The 20955-nt window shown below is 36.9% G+C and overlaps 1 protein-coding gene across 1 annotated transcript in view; it reads right to left on the reverse strand.

Moving 5' to 3' along the window:
- Positions 1-355: 355 nt before the first annotated feature.
- The window catches only part of LOC107757615 (lipopolysaccharide-responsive and beige-like anchor protein), a 244625-nt gene continuing 224025 nt past the window's right edge, over positions 356-20955 (reverse strand). The window contains exons 48-55 of the mRNA XM_016575147.1: positions 17401-17578; positions 15234-15299; positions 14525-14680; positions 13520-13687; positions 10939-11040; positions 9687-9883; positions 3451-3602; positions 356-1726 (exon numbers count right to left, since the gene is read on the reverse strand). Coding sequence (XP_016430633.1) covers positions 1636-1726; positions 3451-3602; positions 9687-9883; positions 10939-11040; positions 13520-13687; positions 14525-14680; positions 15234-15299; positions 17401-17578 — 1110 coding nt within the window. The 3' untranslated portion in view covers positions 356-1635. The remainder of the gene's footprint in view (positions 1727-3450; positions 3603-9686; positions 9884-10938; positions 11041-13519; positions 13688-14524; positions 14681-15233; positions 15300-17400; positions 17579-20955) is intronic.

The raw sequence follows: 20955 nt of genomic DNA on the forward strand, positions 1-20955 counted from the left end.
CACACCTGCCTGGAAGTTTCTAGTGTACCTAGTAAGAGCTTGAAAGACCTTTAATTCTGACAGTTTCCAAGCAGGGTCATTGTCATTGACTAAACCTGAAGCCAGAATCATACATTAGAATAAATCATAAAATAAAATAACTTAATAAATATCTAGACATTTTTAAAAACTGACAAAAAAAAAGACAAGCACAACAAAATTATTAAAATGTTAACTGAAATTAAAATAGTATATATATATATATACATTCAAAATAATAATGATTTAAAAACTTCAATAGTAATAACACAATTCAAACTTTCTTCGATCCCCCAGATCTGCATGTTTTTACAAAAAAAAATAAATGCTTTGAAACTTTTTTTATTGGTACAAAATGCCATTTTATTTTTTGAGTTCATCACACACGTCATAAGACGCTCATTCCAATCTGATTGTGATTTAGCCGAGATATAACATGATACAACAGTAACGAACCAAACCAAACCAAAGGAATCGGACTGCATTGTCAATGTCAGAATCACACCATAGCTGACTCAAACCAAGAAATAAACTCTTCTTTGTAATTTGACAGACCCCTGCTTGCCCTGAGTGTGATCTATAGGGTTATATCTTGAGCCGGTTGTATTATGAACCACATATAGTGAAATATTATAATGTTTTTTTAAATTTTTTTATCCCATTTTAGTTTTGATCTCAACTTAGATTGCTAACAAAATATGACGCTCTGCCCTCATTCATGTCTGCATACACTAAGGGTAAAAGCACAGTGGTGAAATGACAAAAAGACTATTTGATGACACTTGAAATGGACATTAATATTTTTTATCATCACTTGCATCTCCTCAAAGAAAAGAAAAAAAATGGTTACGTTCTGGAACACTTGATAGATGTGGAACAAACAAAAAAGATAAAAACACACACCCCAAACCATGAAGATAATTAATATAATTTCTAAATTACTATCCCTTCATATGCAGAATCATATCCCTTCAGTTTCTAAAGCAACATCATTACATGATCACACAAGAGGTCCACTCACGTTTCAACAAAACTTCAGATTTCTCTCATTTGAGGCCACTTTTCCATTCATAAAGTGAACATTTGAAGTGGATGCCTTGATATGTCTGCAGACGGCTATCTATTTAATCTATGAATATAATTCCCATAATTCTCCCCAAAAAATGAGGCAGCTTCCTGTTAGCTTCAGGAACTGAGCTATTAAACTACAAAACATGACGTTTAGAGGCATCCTGTCAAAATAATCACAGCAAATGAGAAGGAAAGAATTAAAAAACAAACTCACCCTCCCTAAGTTACACAAACTAATCAGCTATCCATAGACACTATACACAAATAGAGTCGTCTAGCTATTGACCAGTCTTTTTCACAAGAGCAAAGGTGAAAATAGACTTCGACGGCTAAAAATAGATTTTTTTCCTCCAGATATTAGGTATATAACCCCTCCCTAGGATTTATATAGTAAGAAATTCAATAAGATCTACAAAATATAGCAATGCCATTTTTAAAAAATAGTTTTGCTTTTTAAATATTTAGAATACATTCATGCCTCTTGGTAGTTGGTAGTGTCTGTATGAAGGGTCGTGGTTGCTCTGTTCCCTCTGTGGCCTCACGGGGTCAGTATCTAGTTTGGTATTCGTGGTGCCATCTGTTGAAGTCATTGTAGAACAGAACAATGCTACCAGACGCCATCCCAGTGATGATGCATCTGCATGAGGACATGAGGACAAAGAGACAAGAGGGGAGACAGAGACGTGTCCCATTAATATTAGACACATCTTCTTATTTTGATTTTATATCTAGATAGAAATCTTTTGCAACAATATACAGTACCGTTCAAAAGTTCGGAGTCAGTAATTTTTTTCTTTTTTGAAATAAATGAATACTTTTCTTCAGCAAGGATGTGTTAAATGTATAAAAAGTGATCGTAAAGACTTGTTTTGAATTGTTAGAAAAGATTTCTATTTTGAGTAAACGCTGTTCTTTTGAACTTTTTATTCATCAAAGAATCCTGAAACAAGTATCACAGGTTCCAAAAAATATTAAGCAGCAAAAACGGTTTCTAACATTGATAATAAATCAGCATATTAGAGTGATTTCTGAAGGATCTTGTGACACTGAAGACTGGAGTAATGATGCTGAAAATTCAGCTGCGCATCACAGAAATAAATTACATTTGAACATGGGTTCATATAGAAAGCAGCTATTTTAAATAGTAAAAATATTTCACAATATTACTGTTTTTTTTTTTTTTACTGACTTCTTTAAAAACATTAAAAATCTTACTGATCCCAAACTTTGCACGGCATTGTGTTTGTGTGTGTTATATATATGTGACCCTGGACCAGTCGTATGGGTCAATTTTTTGAAATTGAGATTTATACATCATCTGAAGCTGAATAAATAAGCTTTCCATTGATGTATGGTTTGTTATGATAGGACAATATTTGGCCGAGATACAACTATTTGAAAATCTGGAATCTGAGGGTGCAAAAAAATCAAAATATTGAGAAAATCATCTTTAAAGTTGTCCAAATGAAGTTCTTAGCAATGCATATTACTAATCAAAAATTAAGTTTTGAGATATTTACGGTAGGACATTTACAAAATATCTTCATGGAACATGATCTTTACTTAATATCCTAATGATTTTTGGCATAAAAAAAAAAAGTATAATTTTGATCCATACAATGTATTTTTGGCTATTGCTACAAATATACCCCAGCGACTTAACACTGCTTTTGTGCTCCAGGGTCACATATAAGTAAGTAAGTAATTAAGTAAGCATGTGTGTTCTATTTTAATTTTTACTCTATTCTTTTCTGGAGAAAGAAGCTGTTACGTTTACACAGACGGGAACATTTTTGATTCTTTTGTAATGTAGCTACTGTACAAAACGAGACCAGAAACAGCTCAAAAACATCCACTACTACTCAAAAGTTTGGGATCAGTAAGATTTTTAATGTTTTTAAAGAAATAAATTAATATTTCTATTCAGCATGGATGCATTAATTTGATTAAAAGTGGCAGTAAAGAAAGAAAAAAATTGATCAGTTTTAACAAACATTTTTTTTACCAAATAACTCCAAACTTTTGAACAGTGGCGTACAGTATGAATGTTTTGAAGTAGCGATAACTGTTTAATGTAGAGTTTGATTTATTGCAAATAAAATTATGACAATAATTCTAATTCTAGAATTCTAATTCTAAAATCTAAACAATCCAATTTTTAATTAACTTGCATACATTTATTTTTTTTATATATCTGTGCCTATTACTAAAAATGTGTTATTTTGCTAAGAACTTCTGGATTGAATTGTGTACATTTAAAAAGCGTTAGAATTATCCCTGCTCTTCCCCAAGTCAACATGGAGATATTGTAATCTTGAGTCTAGAAAAAGAACAGGAACTCGGTGTCTTCATGCATCCTACCTTTGGTCATGTGACATAGCCATAGAGCGTATTCCAGCATCACATCCAGGGTAAGTGAAGAGCTGCTTGAGATCATGAATCTGCCAGATGCTGAGAACTCCTGCGTCTCCTCCGGTCAGCAGATACTGGCCATCTTTACTGAGCAGCATCGCCTGCAGAGGACAGTCAGTGTAGTCAATGCATCAGTCAGTACTGCATGCTTTTCATTTATAACGGCAAAGTCGTGGGTTCACCTGTTTTACTTTGTTGAATTTCAGATGAAATAAAAGTCACATATATTTCGGCTTCACAGTAAATATAAACAAGTCATTGCTTCTTTTAAAATCTTCTCATTAAAAGAAACTAACCACTCAAGAGGACCCCTGACCCCTTTAGGGGCCTTTCATGTTTCTCGATGATAAATAACACTGATAAGCATGTGATGGGTGCTTTCAAATGTTTTTTGTTGTTGCTCTCAGCTCAGTGAATCAGCCCCACAAGCCCCCTTTCTTTCCCAGCATGCACGGGGCCAACCTGGCGAACAGTTGGTTTCTTAAAGCGCTGTAGCGGTGGTATCCTGCGGCGAAGGGCAGGCAGACTACGAGATTTATTCTGTTCATCTGGTTTTCCTGTGCGCACATGGGCTGTGTAACACTTTAGAGGTCCCACGAGAAACACAGATAATATAGAACAGCAAACACACACACACACACACACACACACACCTGTATTTATATATTTATAATAATACATTAATATTATGTGTATTAATATTATTATGTAATTATACTAATATATATTATTATTATTATTATGTTGTTGTTGTTATTTTGTAAACTTTTAAAAATGTATTTTTTTTTATATTTTAAGTTTTTAATGTAATATCCGAAGAATGTAGAATGAACAAATTAAAAACCATAATAGCAAAATAAATAAACAAAATAAAAGGAATTAAAGAACAAAAAGTGGGATAACAAGTTTACATTAAAAAAAAAAAATACAAAAAAAAAAAAAAACTGTTACAGAGAGAACTTTATTATTATTATTATTATTATTATTGGTAAAATCATGCCGAGCAGTAAAGACTGTTGTTGAGTGTTTGGGAATAGACCCCAAAAATCTGAGAAACTAGCCTGGTTGTGTCTCCTATATAATTGTGTAATTGAAAATAAATAAATATATAAAGACTGAGCAATTAAAACAGCATGTTCTGTCCAGCAGACTTCAGACCGTTACAGCACATTTGCGTGCATGTGATCTCTTTTGATTTGTTTCGCATGCATCTGAGACGTGTGTAATTAGGGTTTAGGCTACACTGTGGCTTTATTTCAGCGGTGGTATGAAGCAGAAGCTTGGGACAGACGTACAAAATCAGAAGGGAAGCATCAGCAGACTGTCACAACCCTGTCTCATTTAATGACAGCGTTATTCATGCATTTTGTTATCCAGAGGTTAGTGTCCAAAAGTGCTTAATATGATTCAAACTCCACCCTGTGACTCACTCCGAGACTCGATCATGTTGTTTGGTTGAATGCTGAATGAAGTCTTCTGTTCCAGAGTGCCTTATTACTTCAAAGATGTCTGAGAAAGCAAACACACACACACACACACACACACACACACACAGTGTTTGCAAAGTGGCTATTAAGTGTAATTAATTAGACTAAATATATAAGCTTGACAAATTGCATTAACCGGTAATTTTCCTTTAGAGGGTTTTGATGTATTATTTATAATTCAGCTCCTAAAACAGGTGATCTAGTTCAAAACCCTTTTAAAATCTTTTTTTTTCTTTCAATTCTGTTTTCAAAATCAAAAGTTCCACTATGATCATAATTCTGTATGTTGGTTAAACAAGTGAACATAATAAACCCACACTGGCATACATTCAGGCAAAATGAGGTTGTGAGGTTGGAGTACCACTTTTAAGACATAAGATAGATTTTATAATTTATATTTTCATTAATAACAATAAAGTATTGCCATCATTATTATTATTACTACTACTACATGTTACCTTTTCACTGCGGTTTCATGCATTTTATGTTTCATAATTATTTTCTTTATTGCTGTAAAACCGTGTTGCAGAAGGTGGCTTTTTATTTTACATAATTTCAAAATTTTTAAAAATGTAAAAAAAAAAATATATATATATATATATATATACTGTATATATAAAATAATATTTGAGTTTATTTGAAAAGAAAACACTATTTCAGTCTTTCAAAAAAAAAAAAAAACTGTTACAGAGAGAACTTTATTATTATTATTATTATTATTATTGGTAAAATCATGCCGAGCAGTAAAGACTGTTGTTGAGTGTTTGGGAATAGACCCCAAAAATCTGAGAAACTAGCCTGGTTGTGTCTCCTATATAATTGTGTAATTGAAAATAAATAAATATATAAAGACTGAGCAATTAAAACAGCATGTTCTGTCCAGCAGACTTCAGACCGTTACAGCACATTTGCGTGCATGTGATCTCTTTTGATTTGTTTCGCATGCATCTGAGACGTGTGTAATTAGGGTTTAGGCTACACTGTGGCTTTATTTCAGCGGTGGTATGAAGCAGAAGCTTGGGACAGACGTACAAAATCAGAAGGGAAGCATCAGCAGACTGTCACAACCCTGTCTCATTTAATGACAGCGTTATTCATGCATTTTGTTATCCAGAGGTTAGTGTCCAAAAGTGCTTAATATGATTCAAACTCCACCCTGTGACTCACTCCGAGACTCGATCATGTTGTTTGGTTGAATGCTGAATGAAGTCTTCTGTTCCAGAGTGCCTTATTACTTCAAAGATGTCTGAGAAGATCTATCAGTACATAATCCAGCATTCACGGTGGCCCCTCTGGACCAGGTCTGGAAAAGGGTCTGTGAGAAGCAGCGATGTCCAGGCTGCAGAGCAGGTCGGGTCAGAATCGTAAATCAGCGGTCTCCTCCAAGATTCGTGACTCAGATATCTGACTTACAGTCATGCCGTGATTTTAAACAACAGGGTTGTGTTGGATGATGCCCCGCTGTGTGTTTTCCTCCTGATCTGCTGATCTGTCTGTGTTAGGTCAGGACATGTCTGGCACGAGTAAAGCCTGGATTTATGAAGACTTTAATGCAGTCCATTGCATACGTGCCGAAGGCTTGGGAAACGTCTGCTAAAATGGTTACTAACAGACAGACGCTCAGTTGTGGGCTCCAGAGAGTCATTCATGTATTATTTCTACTCGTCCAAATTAATGTTCTGTCAGACCATCAGCATGAAGACTCACTTTAACCGCAGCAACTAACTGTCCCAGCAACCCACACACTCAAACACAAAACCACACACACACACACACACACACACACACAAATTACTGGGAAACGTCTGCTAAAATGGTTACTAACAGACAGACGCTCAGTTGTGGGCTCCAGAGAGTCATTCATGTATTATTTCTACTCGTCCAAATTAATGTTCTGTCAGACCATCAGCATGAAGACTCACTTTAACCGCAGCAACTAACTGTCCCAGCAACCCACACACTCAAACACAAAACCACACACACACACACACACACACACACACACACACACACTCAAACAGACACACACACACACACACGTCATACACATTCGACACACACACCTCCACCCTGGACAACAATGTGCTGACTGCAGTCTGTGTACGGCCATTGTTTTGCAAAGAGACCTGGGTCGAGGTTGTGAGCTGAGCATCAGAAGTCATTTCACAATGTATGCTAAAGCTGTTCAGTTCATTTCAAAATCACACGGACTGAAATGTTCAGGTCTATACACTGTTAAAAATGATTTTTGAAATAAAAAAAAGATACGTTTTACAAGAAAACTCAATTTTAGTCTTTCAGCTTCAAAATTGTGCATGAATTCAATGCCATTCCTTTGTAATTATTTACACAGATGACACTTCATCTGGCATGAGAGGAGCTTCCAGTAGCTTGTCGTGTGCTGATGTTAGAGATGGGAAAGAGAACTCAAGTACTCGGAAAAGACAGCAATGACTGATCATGAATATTTCTGTAACATTTTTTTTTGTTGCTACTTTTCATGCAGACCATATGTGACCCTGGAGCACAAAAGCAGTCTTAAGTCGCTGGGGTATATTTGTAGCAATAGCCAAAAATACATTGTATGGGTCAAAATTATTGATTTTTCTTTTATGCCAAAAATCATTAGGATATTAAGTAAAGATCATGTTCCATGAAGATATTTTGTAAATTCCCTACCGTAAATATATCAAAACTTAATTTTTGATTAGTAATATGCATTGCTAAGAACTTCATTTGGACAACTTTAAAGGCAATTTTCTCAATATTTAGTTTTTTTGCACCCTCAGATTCCAGATTTTCAAATAGTTGTATCTCGGCCAAATATTGTCCTATCATAACAATCAATGGAAAGCTTATTTATTCAGCTTTGAGATGATGCATAAATCTCAATTTCGAAAAATTGACCCTTATGACTGGTTTTGTGCTCCAGGGTCACATATGAAGAAACTAAAATGTGCAAAAATTAGCCTTTTTTTTTATTTTGGGACTGGTCACAGTGACAATTTTGCAGTACGATTGGTTAGACGGAGACGGTGTTCAAATTATGCAATCACGTTAGAATGCTCTAGAGTTTCTTTTTTTAATAATTAATAAATCACAAATAAGAAATAAGAAACACTTAAAACGTGAAAATAAATAATTTACTCCACTTTCCCAGATTTGAAGTTTGTCCAAGGTTTCAATTTGTGATGTTTAGAACCTCTACTGGCCCCACAACTTCATCACACAGGGTAGCTTTGAATAAATGTGACTTTCATACGCAGTGGAATGTGACATTAGCATGAGCTCGTGTTTCCAGTCTCCTGTGTTTGCATGAGTATGAATGGAAGTCAATATCTAGCGTGCCTGTGGCTTTATTTGAGTGCACAAATAATCAAAAGAACCAGATTGGGTCTCTTATAATAATCAATTAAACTGTCTAGAAAATCACTACTGTTCAAAAGTTTGGGGTATGTACAATTTATTTATTTTTTTTCTGAAAGAAGTCTCTTCTGCTTATCAAGACTGCATTTATTTAATTAAAATACAGTAAACTGTGTTAATATGAAATATCATTACAATTTAAAATAAAAGTTTTCTATTTTAATATATTGTAAAATGTATGTAAAATGATGTAAAGCTGAATTTTCAGTCTCGTTACTCCTTCAGAAATCATTCTAATATGCTGATCTGCTGCTCAAGAAACATTTCTGATTATCATCAGTCGTGCTGCTTCATATTTTGGTGGAAACCATGATACTTTTTTCAGTATTCTCTGAAAAATTTAATAGCATTTATTTTTTTAAAGTAAAAAAAAAAAAAAAAAAAGGCATTAATTTAAAATAGAAATTTGAAACATTCTAAATGTCTTTAATGTCACTTTTGATCAGTTTTAAAAGTATTATTTTCTTTAAAAAGCCTAAACTTTGAATGGTAGTGTAGAACATACAGAAAAATATACTGAATCCAGGATCAGCATTCTGTAAAATGACGCAGGCTGATCCTGCATTATGTCATATTAGTGGAATAATAAGGAAGTGTTTTAAAGAGCAAATCTGCCCCTCTTCTCCATCGCTGCAGACTCTGCTGTTTATTGAAAACAAATGGAACCTGGACACAATGAGGAAACTAATCAAGCTCAGAGGTGAGGAGTGCATAACAGAGCCGGCCTGTTAAATGGGATGCAGGTGTGGGTATGTGTGTGCAGGACGGACGGAGAGAGAGAGAGAGTGAGGAAGAGAGAGAGAGAGAGGAAGAGGGAGTGAGGAAGAGAGAGAGAGAGAGGGGAGAAGCAGACTCTGTGAATGTTCCCAGGCCCAGAGGAAAGAGAAAGTGATGGAGCGGGAATGAGAGAAAGAGAGCTGGCCGATTATAGGAGCTCTGCCCGCCAATGACAAATTCGTCCTCTGATGCAGGAGGCCTTACCGCTGGCTCACTCTCACAGACACATGCAAGCTGAGTGGCATTTCGTAGCCCTGCAGATCAAAGGACAGATCTGGAGCTTCAGGGTTCAGAAGCCAAGAGAAAGAGAGAGATGGAGGCCCGTAGGCAGATCATGCCAGCATTTAATCACACTCCAGACAGAATCGGAAGAAAAGAAATGGAGAGAGAGAAAGAAAAGAGGGACAAATGGACACGCGAAAGCTGCCCAACCCGTTGTCCTTGCTTCCTATTCCCAAAATAACTGTACAGAGGGGAGTTTATGCTCATGTTTACCTTCATGCTGTCTTCCACCTCCATATGTCCCAACAGTTTTCCGTTGATGCTGAACACACAGAAGTGGCCCTTGTCATAATAAATGACACAGTGACCCTCGGTGGAGGACAGAACCAAACGGGGCCGCACGCAGCCGTCTGGACCCTCCAGAGTCCTCAACAGGTCACCGTTCATAGAGTGGACGAGACACGGACCCTCTGTTGTCAAACACATACAGACACACGAGGGTCAAATCAGACAGAATTACAGAGTGTTGCTGCACCGATTTGTTCATGTGTTATTTAGGGCTTAAAATGGTCATTTTCATATTTCTTCAGCCACTGACATATTTATTATTTCCAGGCCAAAAAAACATCTTATCCAGGAAGCCATGTTTAGAGTAAGATTGCTAGCCTCATAGACAATTCTTTAGTCCAAATAGTTAAGTGTCTATTCAGGGTACAAATATTTTTAGGGATGCACCGATACCGATACTGGTATCGGTATCGGGCCCGATACTGGCCTCCTGTACTCGTACTCGTACTCGTTAAAATGCCCCGATACCAAACGCCGATACCACACAGCATGTGATAAGCGCCATATTTAAACAAAGAAACACTGACAACAGACAGCAGAAAGTCATAACTAGCCCCTAAAGTTGGAAAGAAAAAAAAAGGTAAAAATGTAGAGATGGGTTACTTGCACTAATAAAAACATGAAGGTTTTTATTGAATGATCTAAAAATATAAGCTTTGAACAACATTGGCTTTTTTTCTTCTTTAATTTTTAAGTTTCTAAAAACAAAAATGAATGATTTTTTTTTGTTTTGAGTTTTGACTTATTTTTGGTCGTCTGTCTTATGTACCTATAAATTACCTGCAGGTGTGCGAGGGTAATTTTTGATAAATTTTTAAGTTTTTGTCATTATTAAAATGTAAAATATTAAAATTTTATTCAAGTATGGTAAGACATTTTGCTCATTTTAAGGAACTCATTTGACAATGCTGATTACGCAGGAAAGTTTTGTAAAGGTAGATTTATATGTGTACTGTACATGCAAAAACATAAGTTTGACCCAGAGATCACAATCAATCATAGTAAGTAAACAAAAATAAATATAAATAATTAAAAAAATTAAAATAGTAATTAAATTAAAAAAAAAATTATATAAACAATAAATAAATATAATAAAAAATAAATAAATAAATAAAAATTCTTAGCAATTCAAACATAAATAAAAAAAATAATATATAAATAAAAAGAGTGTGTTTACCTTTGCAGCCACTGATGACCAGTCCCAGCTCTGCACACACACTCGCACACGTGACTTCACAATCATGACCCGTCAGGATCGTCCGAGGAGTCACGAATTCTGCTGGAGAGTCACACACAGAGAGTTAATGATACAATCATAAAAAAAGCAATCACAAATAATAGTTATCACAATCACTACATCACACCATGAATGATATAATAGCTGCACTTCCTTATTTAACACTGCTGTCAATTTCAATGTCAAAATGAGTTTTTTTATTTGTTGTCTACTCCGTGATAATGTAATTAGAGTGTGTAATCACTGCAATGATGAGCTCTGCTAGCATTCGTGTGTGTGTGCTTTCTGTCCATATCACACACACACAGTTAATAAACTAATGAGTTCTCTTTCTACCTGGATACACAGAAATCACACACATTTAATTGCTTTAATCCAGCTGGCCTCTCTCTGTCTTTCTCTCTCTCTCACACACACACACACACACACAGACACAGACACACACACACACACACAGAGAGAGAGACACAGACACAGACACAGACACACACACACACACACACACTCTCAGTGTAGATGTATAGGTTTCATTAGGTGGCAAACTTCCTAAATGTCTCAGCTTTGAGTTATACCCTACAACTCCAGGGATTAAAGCCTGATGTCGGATTGTGTCCTGAAAAGATCAATAAAACTGATATATTGGTGTATCGTTTAACCTCCCCGTCATCAGCCACCATTTGGTTCACATTAGGACAACATCTGATTACAATCTAATACCTATATACTGTATACTATTTATCTGTACTGCAAATGCACACTAGAGAGTATCATATACACATCAGAGTAAGAGAGAGAAAATGAATACATAAACACAGGACAATTTTAGAAAAAAATGATGCAATAATATATCTATAATAACTGAAACAGCATCAGATTGAATTGGTTTTAAAATCATGGTTTATGAAAGTGCTGTGCATCATTTGGCCACTAGATGGCAGTGTGGTCAACAGAATCACTGTACTGTACACAGCCTGGGAAAGACTAGGTATGGATGTAAACCACCTATATTTGAAATCATACTGTAACTTAATTCCTGCCTTAAATGAAGAACAGTGTCAAAATGAAAGAAATTAACAAACAGCAAAAAATTTAAATACCTAACATAATATGTAATAACATAAATTCACCTAATATGTCTGGCATTATCGCTATTTAGTAACCAGACAGAAGCTATTACATAGATTTTATAATAATTTTGACATTTTATGCTGAGTGAATGCTGCAGAATCATGAATCAAGTTTGACTTGTGAAACTTAAATCAGTATTATTAATGATAGATTGATAGACAAAAATAAATTACATTTATAAAATATTAAAATTGATCAAAAACATAATAATACATATGTAGTTTGGACAAAAATTGGGGGGTCTGAACTGATTCCTGCAAGGTTTCCTGATTATCTTGATATGACTAAATTTTTTTGTTTTTTTTGTTTTTACCTTTCATCCCTTTACCCACCTGATAATATTACTGGAAAATATGGCCTGTACATGTGATACCAATCCAGAGATTCAGTTTGATTTGACTTTAGATGAAAGTCTGGCTCTTAGGCTCTTTAATGTCAAACATCCACCTACAGTCATATTTATCTTTAGATTACCTAAATCACAATTAGTCATAAATCCTGTCCCATTTGTAGAAGAGCACTTAACAGCATGCAGAGCATCCAAATTAGTAAAGAGGATGTGTGTGTGTTTTTTGAGAGAGTGTGTGTGTGTGTGTGTAGAGCGCTTTGATCAGCACTGCAGCCATATGGTTAGTGTGTGCAGGGGAAGCCCGTGGCATTTTTCACTTTTATTGAGTGTTCTCTCGCTCTCTCATATAGATGGGACTGAACTCTCTTGAGCCGGAGACCTCCGAGTCACATTTACTGTCTCCCTCTGTGGCCCTCTGGCCTCTACTTTCACTCACACACACAGACACACACACACACAGACACTCTCACACACACACACACACACACACACAAACACACACACACACACACAGGCAGGCCGATTCCATTTATGGTGTGATACTAGCCTGAAACCCAATCTTCTGAGCAGAGACCTGCTGTGGTCAGATGAAACTAGTTGTAGCTTCTGAGAGTGAGCCGTAAATCATTACACCGGCCATGACAGACACACACTGGAATGTGCGTGCATGAACAATGTGCTTTTAACACTGTTGCACTGCACTGATATCATCACCTGCATGAAAGCTTTTTCTATGCGTGTTTGCTAAGTGCTGGTTGGGGATTTGGACTCTAAACGTTACCCTGATCTTGACCTCTCTATGTGAGGAACATGAGGAACTCTAGAGGCTCTTCTGAGCACCAATGCTGATGAAACTAATTATTCAGACATATTTTGGAGCCTTCATTAAAATAAAAATTAAATGACATGTGAGGAACACAAAAGGAGTTACTTAGCAGGATGTTCAAGCTGCTCTTTTCCAGGCAATAAAAGTGACACCCATGATCAGTACATGACAGAATTTTCACTTTTGGGTCTGTATGTGGCTTAACATTTACAACTTACTCCCAGGGTTCTCTCCAATGCTGCTGTGCTTGCCGTTCCAGTACCAGAGCAGTAATGTGGCGTCTCTGGAGCCGGACAGAACGTAACAGTCTCCGCCAATGTATGACTCTGAGCGCGCCAGACACGTCACCACATCAAGATGGCCAAACACAATCTGTGTCAGTTTACCTGTTAACACACAAACACATAACACAGGAACTGAAACGACTTACTGCAGTGTGTGTGTATGGGATGGGGGGTGGGGTATGTACAATGCACAATATATATATTTGTAATGATTTTTTGCCTCCATGATTCAAGGTCTGATTCTGGAGCATATCTTCATGGGGCCAGCAGTCCGCAGTGCAGAACACCCTGCAGGGTGTGAGTGAATGACTCTACTGAGATGATGCTGTCTGTTGAGCTGTTTACATTCACCAGATGAGCTCACACACTCCCCAATTCCTTTAAATAGCTGTTTTTGGAGTGCTGCATGTGCATGCTGACATCTGTGTGTGTGCATAAGAAAATCAGCAAGCATCTATCTATCTATCTATCTATCTATCTATATATCTGTCTGTCGGTCGGTGGGTTTGTCTGTCTGTCTATCTATCTATCTGTCTGTCAGTCTGTCTGTGGGTTTGTCTGTCTATCTATTTATCTATCTATCTAGTCTGTCTGTCGGTTCTGTCTGTCTGTCTATCTATCTGTCTGTCAGTTCTGTCAGAGTGTCTATCTATCTATCTATCTATCTATCATCTGTCTGTCAGTCTGTGTGTAGATCTCAGAGCTTGGGAGCGTTTGCGTGTGGAGTGATTCTATTGAAATTCAAGGTCCGCTTGCGTGACTTGCGTTCTGAGCCTCATGCTCCCACGAGATGGAGTCACGGTCCATCCATGAGATGAGAAAGCTATCTGAGCCCCGCGGCGATGGAGTTGTAATGCAGTCTGCAGGCTCATTTGTGACTTTTGACCCTTTCCTTTGTGTATTGCAGTGGAGAGGTGCTGGGGGGGTCGTTGCGGTTACCTGTATCAGTGGAGTAGACGCGGAAGCTCTTGTCCCAGAAGCCACAGAGCAGCATGAAGCGGTTGTCGGCCGTGATGATAAAACACTGAGCATTTACCTGGATGCTCTGATCTAACAGATCTGAGATCTGCCTCCTGTGAATGCCCACATTATTGGCTGAAAACAGAGAGAGTCACTGCTTAAAGTGCAAACACAACTTCTTGCTTAGAAAATGATTGGGTAAAATGGAGAGAAATATAAACAGCTTAGAAAAATAAGCTCAAGACAGTCACGGAGCGGCAGAGACATTAACAGAGGTTGAAAAAAATAAAGAGGAGAGCTGAGATATAAGATGAATAGGTGGAGAGAAAGGCTTCAGCCATATGTTATCACACATCTTCCCTCTCTCATCCCTTTATTCCTCATCAACAGGTCGGAGGGATGAGAGGAGGACATATTGTCCTGACAGCGCGTGCCACGCGGCTTCAATCAGACATTATTACACCATTCATATTCATTCAGTCTGACAGGGCAGAGAGACAGAAAAAGAAAGAGAGAGAGAGCTGATGATGTACAGGCTAAGCCACAGCTCATTGCTTTCCAATTTGCATGCAAATGCTGATCTGAAGCTGGGTGAAAAACAGCACTCATCTCCTCCCAAGGGCCGGGCCCTCGCAACTCACAACAGCCAATCACAAATCACTCTACTGACGACTGACAAGCCACAGACCTATCAAAGGGTCAATCTCAACCGGTAACTGGTACTGCTGGTCTTGCACAGACGCGCTCTGATGACCTGAGAGAAAGAGAGAGGACAGATGAAAAATAGATTTCATACTATGTACCATCAGGATACTTATTCATAGAGGTCAGTTAACAGTCATTTTCTACAGCAGACAGATGACAATAACACCTAAACAAAGAACATTGATCTACTGTTCAAGAAAGAATAAATAAAGCCGGAAAAAAAAACTAATTATAAAAACATGCCAGCATTAATGTAAGATTTTGCTATTGTCAAGTTTTTCTCCAGTTTTGGCATTGATAGGTAGGTAAACAAGCATGCGGAGCAAAATTGTGGTGATGCGCTAAAATCGATATATGCAAATCAGATTTTGCATAAATACATTATAAATAAGTATTATGCAATAAGGGTCAAAAATCATACTCATAACGGGTTAAATGTGATCGACAGCATGACGGGATTACCATCATTTTGCTTGGCATGTAAATGCCTTTATTCCATTCTTTGAATATATTCAGTGTCTTAAGCTGAGTTTTTAAGTTCTTGTATGACTGTTGCTTGTTAGACTGTACGTTGACAGCTCACTGCTCGCCAAAATGTGTTTAAGAAAGCAAAATCTTGGCTAAAATTGTCTGGTGTGAACCTGACATTCATGTACATTGACATGACTGACATTCATGAATTCATTCATGTACATTGTGACGGCAACAATTTCATATAAATTGTTAAAAATTTTATTTTTGAAAATAAAACCATCATATATGAAGAGATAAAGTTTACGCCCTGAGAAGCACCCTTCCTCTTATTATGGTGAATACCTCGCAGCGCTTCTTACAATTAGATTGATCTTTAATAAATAAATAAATAATAATAATAATAATAAGAGGATGATTAATGGAGGTGGACAGGAAGCTGAATGCAAGCGATTGATCCGATTCAGGCTGAGACTTCAATGTCTAAGAAGCAGATGATTATACACAACCAGAGCTTAGAGGGATCAAGCTACTGAATTAGACAATCCATAACTATTATACATTTTGGCGTATAATGATAATGCCATAATGACGGCCAGGTTAAAAGTTGGGACCTTCATGCTTAATTTTTTTCAAAAAAATTGCATGTTTCCATTTGAATCACACTGTACAAATTCATACAAAATCATCACCTTATAAAATATTCACGTTTTCTCATGAGATGGAGTTGAGTAACCTGGTTAAAGAAGTAACTAATCAGTATCAAGGTTGTAAATGAACAGATCTCATGATTCAACAGACTTATTCACTCCTTATTAGGGGTGTGATAATAAGACTTAGCTCACGAGATGAGATATTTTAACACTTTTTAAGAATTTTAACACTTATATTTTAAGAAATCTTATTCGACTGAAAGCCACAAAATTTTGAATGTTTTTTGAAATGTTTTAACTAATCATCTTGTAATGAATGTCATTTCTACTTTCTCGACCATTTTCTCATCTGACCGGCTTCTCTCTTGTATGATTTGATACGAGTCTCTTCAGACCTTATAACTGTGCTTGAACTTCTAACTTCTGAATGCAGCATTACTGCGTTAGACGAGTAAAGCACTGAATGGACACTACAAAAATTAGCTTTGGAAAGAAATATTCTGACTCAATTTGCATTAACAATGATAATAAATGAGTTTTAAAAAATGAATATTGAAATATTAAATGATTTAAAAAAAATAAAATAATTATACCAGTAGGTGGCGGCAAATCTTAACAAGTGAGTCATTCGTTCAAACGGCTGACTGATTCAGAAATGAATCAAATGACTTTTTATGAATGGCTCACTGAATCATTGACTCACTCGATTCGTTCAAAACCGCAGATTCATTCAGTAACGAATCACCACTGTGTTGCTCGGAGACAGTTCTGCCATGGCTTTGTTTAGAACTATTTTGTTTGCGAAATAGAGCAAAGCAGAAAATATTGAGTCTAAAATATAACCCAATATTAACTTCTTGTTTGAAAACCAATATCACATTTGCAGTCGCGCTGATATCACGAGACAGCCTTTCACCTCAACAAGAAATATTGTCGCATTTTAATATCGCGAGATTTTGTGGCTCGAGATCTCATCACACCCGTACTCCTTATCCATCACCTCGCTGTCTGATCGCTCTTGCTCACCAGTGAGGCCGTGCCACTTGTTGACGGCGAAGAGGCGGTTGGCGGTGACTGTGATGACCGCTGGGTTGGTCAGGCCTGGCTGTGTGTTGGCGGCCACGTGGGTGACAGGCGAGTTGGACGGGAACTTGAGTACCATGATGACGTCCTGCTGCATCTGCTCTGTGAACATCAGTGGGGTCTGCAGAAGGAGATACTGTTGAGTCCATGACCACCATCATCAGCGGGGAACAAGGGAGAGTAGAGGAAAAGAGGAAGAAAGTGGAAGAGAAAAGTGGAAGCAGGAAGAGAGGAAATTAGGCAGCGAAAGACTGAACAGTGTAAAAGAGCATAAAAGCGGAGACTGAGGTCAGAGGTTATTAGGACAATAACAGGACAACAGGCTTCTGAAGGTTGAATGAGAACTGTTTTCCAAAAATTGTTCACAGAATTGTTACTAAGCTGGAATTGAGTAGAATCCGAATCATAAATAAATAAACATATTTAAAAGAACATTTTATATTATAATACATAAAAATACAAAAAATATTAATAATAAAACAATACAATAATCTGAAAAATTGATCATATCAATATATGATTGCATTAGCTCTGCCTTACAAAATATTAGCTCCTATTAGTCACGTACTGCTATATCATTCCAGATAAGCAGTATTTTTTGTAGACTAATGATGAAGTTCATGAACAAATGCATTGAAGTAATTTAAAGCTGGAGAAAAGAGGACAGAGAGAGAACGAGATCAAAGCGGCTACACGCTTTCGTTTCACAAAAAACAATGATATATTTGACATTTTTGGACCTCAGAGAATTCCAGAAATGCTTCTGCTAGGCTAAGTTACATGCTAAGTTAGAATTCCTGGGTAATGAGTACAAGATAAACAGAAGGAAAACAGGTTGTAAAGGCATAGAAATATCATAGCAGATTTCAAATTAATCTGAACTTTCCTTTAGGCTGCCACAGTATATTCCAATTTCCATTAGTAACATTATAATCTGCTTTCTACTGTGTTCCACTCTACAAGCTTAAAAGGTATATGCACATACACAGCTGTCTGATTACTTGGCAGCAAAGTCAACCAACCATCAAGCGGACTTCCTCGTCGAGGCAGGGCTGTGTTTGTATAGGATAGTGTTCAGTCCAGGCAGCTGCACTGTTACTCTCAACCACCGATCTGATTGGCTGTTGCTTTAAATGATGCTTCAATAGACCAATTTAGAATAGACGTCACAGTTACGTCACTTGCAGCTGCGCGCGCATAGTGGTTGCAGAAAAACACTGGGAACTCTATCTCTCCCGGGTTTTCTGCAACCATGATGTGCACGCATCCTGAATGTTTACAAACCTATAATTGGTCTAAACAGCACAGATTAAGCACTTCACATACAGAATGTCTAAACTATTGGAGAAAGTGTAACTATATGCTAAGCTCATATACAGTGGGTATAGAGAAGAACCCCCCCCCTCCAAATAATCACATTTTGCTGTTTTGCAGCCTGAAATGAAGATGGACATTAAGCCCTGGCATTGATAAAGACTTTGAATTTTTTGTATCCATCTCCTGACTTGTGTCTGTCCACAAGTATCTTTCACTTGGATGTTATAAGTTGCACTGAGTAAATACAGCTGGATAAAACGAAAACTGTGTCCGTCTTCATTTCAGGCTGCAAAGCAACAAAATGTGATTTTAAAGGGGGCTGATTCTTTTCTATACCCACTGTATCCTAGTATGTCTCTCAATGTCACCATTGACATTGTTCTCTAATCCAGCCTAACTGTTGTCTTATGTCTGTGACGTCTAATCCTAACATGTGTGTGTGATTTTTAGACAGTATGGAGACACAGGGTTAACTGGTGTGCCTGCAGTAAATTAGACAGACAGCTAGCACCTCTTAAATAGTGTTCAGCCTGTGAGTGCCATTAAACAGAGGATCTACTCTCATTAAACTACTGGAGACATGGAAGAGGGAGAGAAAGAAAGTAGAGACAGAGAGAGAAAGAGAGAACGTGAATAATGTGTATAATCCAGATATAGGATTGCATAAAAATTACGTTAATTCAAAAGAAAAAGAGTCTTGTCTTGTCATACCATCTATCTCAAAATGCTGCTTTTGTTGCCTAATAAAATAGTTGTACAGTGGGATTGGGATTGTTGTTTTTTGTATATCTTTGTATTCTAATTGAAGATATGTCATTATAGCAATGCTATGAATTCAAACTGAATGATTTCAATTAGCCTATAAGCTTTCATGAAAAGTGAGGATGTCTAAAATGTACATCTAATTCATTGGATTATTGAATAATGACAACCCAATGAATTATTATAAGAATTCAATTTAAAAAATAAATAAAACTAGTAACAGCATGCCACTTGAGGTGTACCTCAAAGGTCTAATTTTATCTTTTCAATTCAAAAGAAAAACTATAATTTCTAAATCTAAACACATGTGTGTGTCCACAAATCCTTCATTTAAAAAAAAAAAAAACAAAAAAAAAAAAAAAAACATTATACAATATTAATATTCAACATAATTGAATTATTCAACACTATTTCCCAGAGACACAAAGGCCTGGTTTCACAGACAGGGCTTAAATTAAGACAGGATTAGGCCAGAGTTCAATTAGGACATTTAAGTATCCTTTATAAACGTACCTTAGAAAAAAACATTACTGGTGAGCATCTTGAGACAAATCAATAACTTTCAGTTAAAACAGCCCAGACATGCATTTTAGTCTGAGACTAGGCTGTGAAACCGGGTGAAAATTAGATAAATTATTCCCATAACTTTTCTGATTAAATCTCACAAATGTTAATACTCAAACGAAATGACAAAATTAAAAATAGTGTAGTCATTCATCAAGTGTTAAAATCAAACAATCAAACAAACAAAAAAAAGTGCATCCACAACCCACAATCATTAACCAACAATTCAACAAAGTCTTCCCTCTGTATCAGATCTGTTCAGAGAGTGATGTTTTCTAGCATTTCACAGTGCTTGGGAAGGGATTGTGTGATTATGATGATGTTGTGTAGTCAAACTGTTTAGTGTCACTGTTACGAAATGCAGTTCTGAGCCTATAACTATATCTGCATGTGGACATTCAGAGGAGAGTGTGGGAGTTTTTTCCCCACACAGGCAGGCAGGGGCTGTCATCGCCACAGAAACACACAGCTAATGGGGCTTTCTAGACCTTCACCCACAGTCTCTTAGTTTCTAGACTAAAGACCCTATCACCTCAGAGCTCTACGCTCAACCACAAGACTTTTCCCACTTCTGGGACCCTTTCTCACTGAAAGAGGACAGGAGAGAGGAGAGCCGTAAAGTGCAAAAGAGTTGATTTAAGCAGACAGCTACAGTTTCAAACCCGTTTTCCACCAAAACCTTTCTCAGACCCAGACCATTTGAAAGTCGAACTGCCTACATTTCTCCCTACCCTGCCCAAACAACTTCATTATTTTATTTTAGATCGACAGGAAAAATGAAGTGGCTCGAGCTGATGAGTAATGCAGCATAAAGAAAGAAATTAACTCAAGAGGCGTCACATTGGCGCATTGGAT

Source organism: Sinocyclocheilus rhinocerous, unplaced genomic scaffold (assembly GCF_001515625.1).
Source record: "Sinocyclocheilus rhinocerous isolate Xijiao unplaced genomic scaffold, SAMN03320098_v1.1 scaffold323, whole genome shotgun sequence".
Lineage (NCBI taxonomy): Eukaryota > Metazoa > Chordata > Actinopteri > Cypriniformes > Cyprinidae > Sinocyclocheilus > Sinocyclocheilus rhinocerous.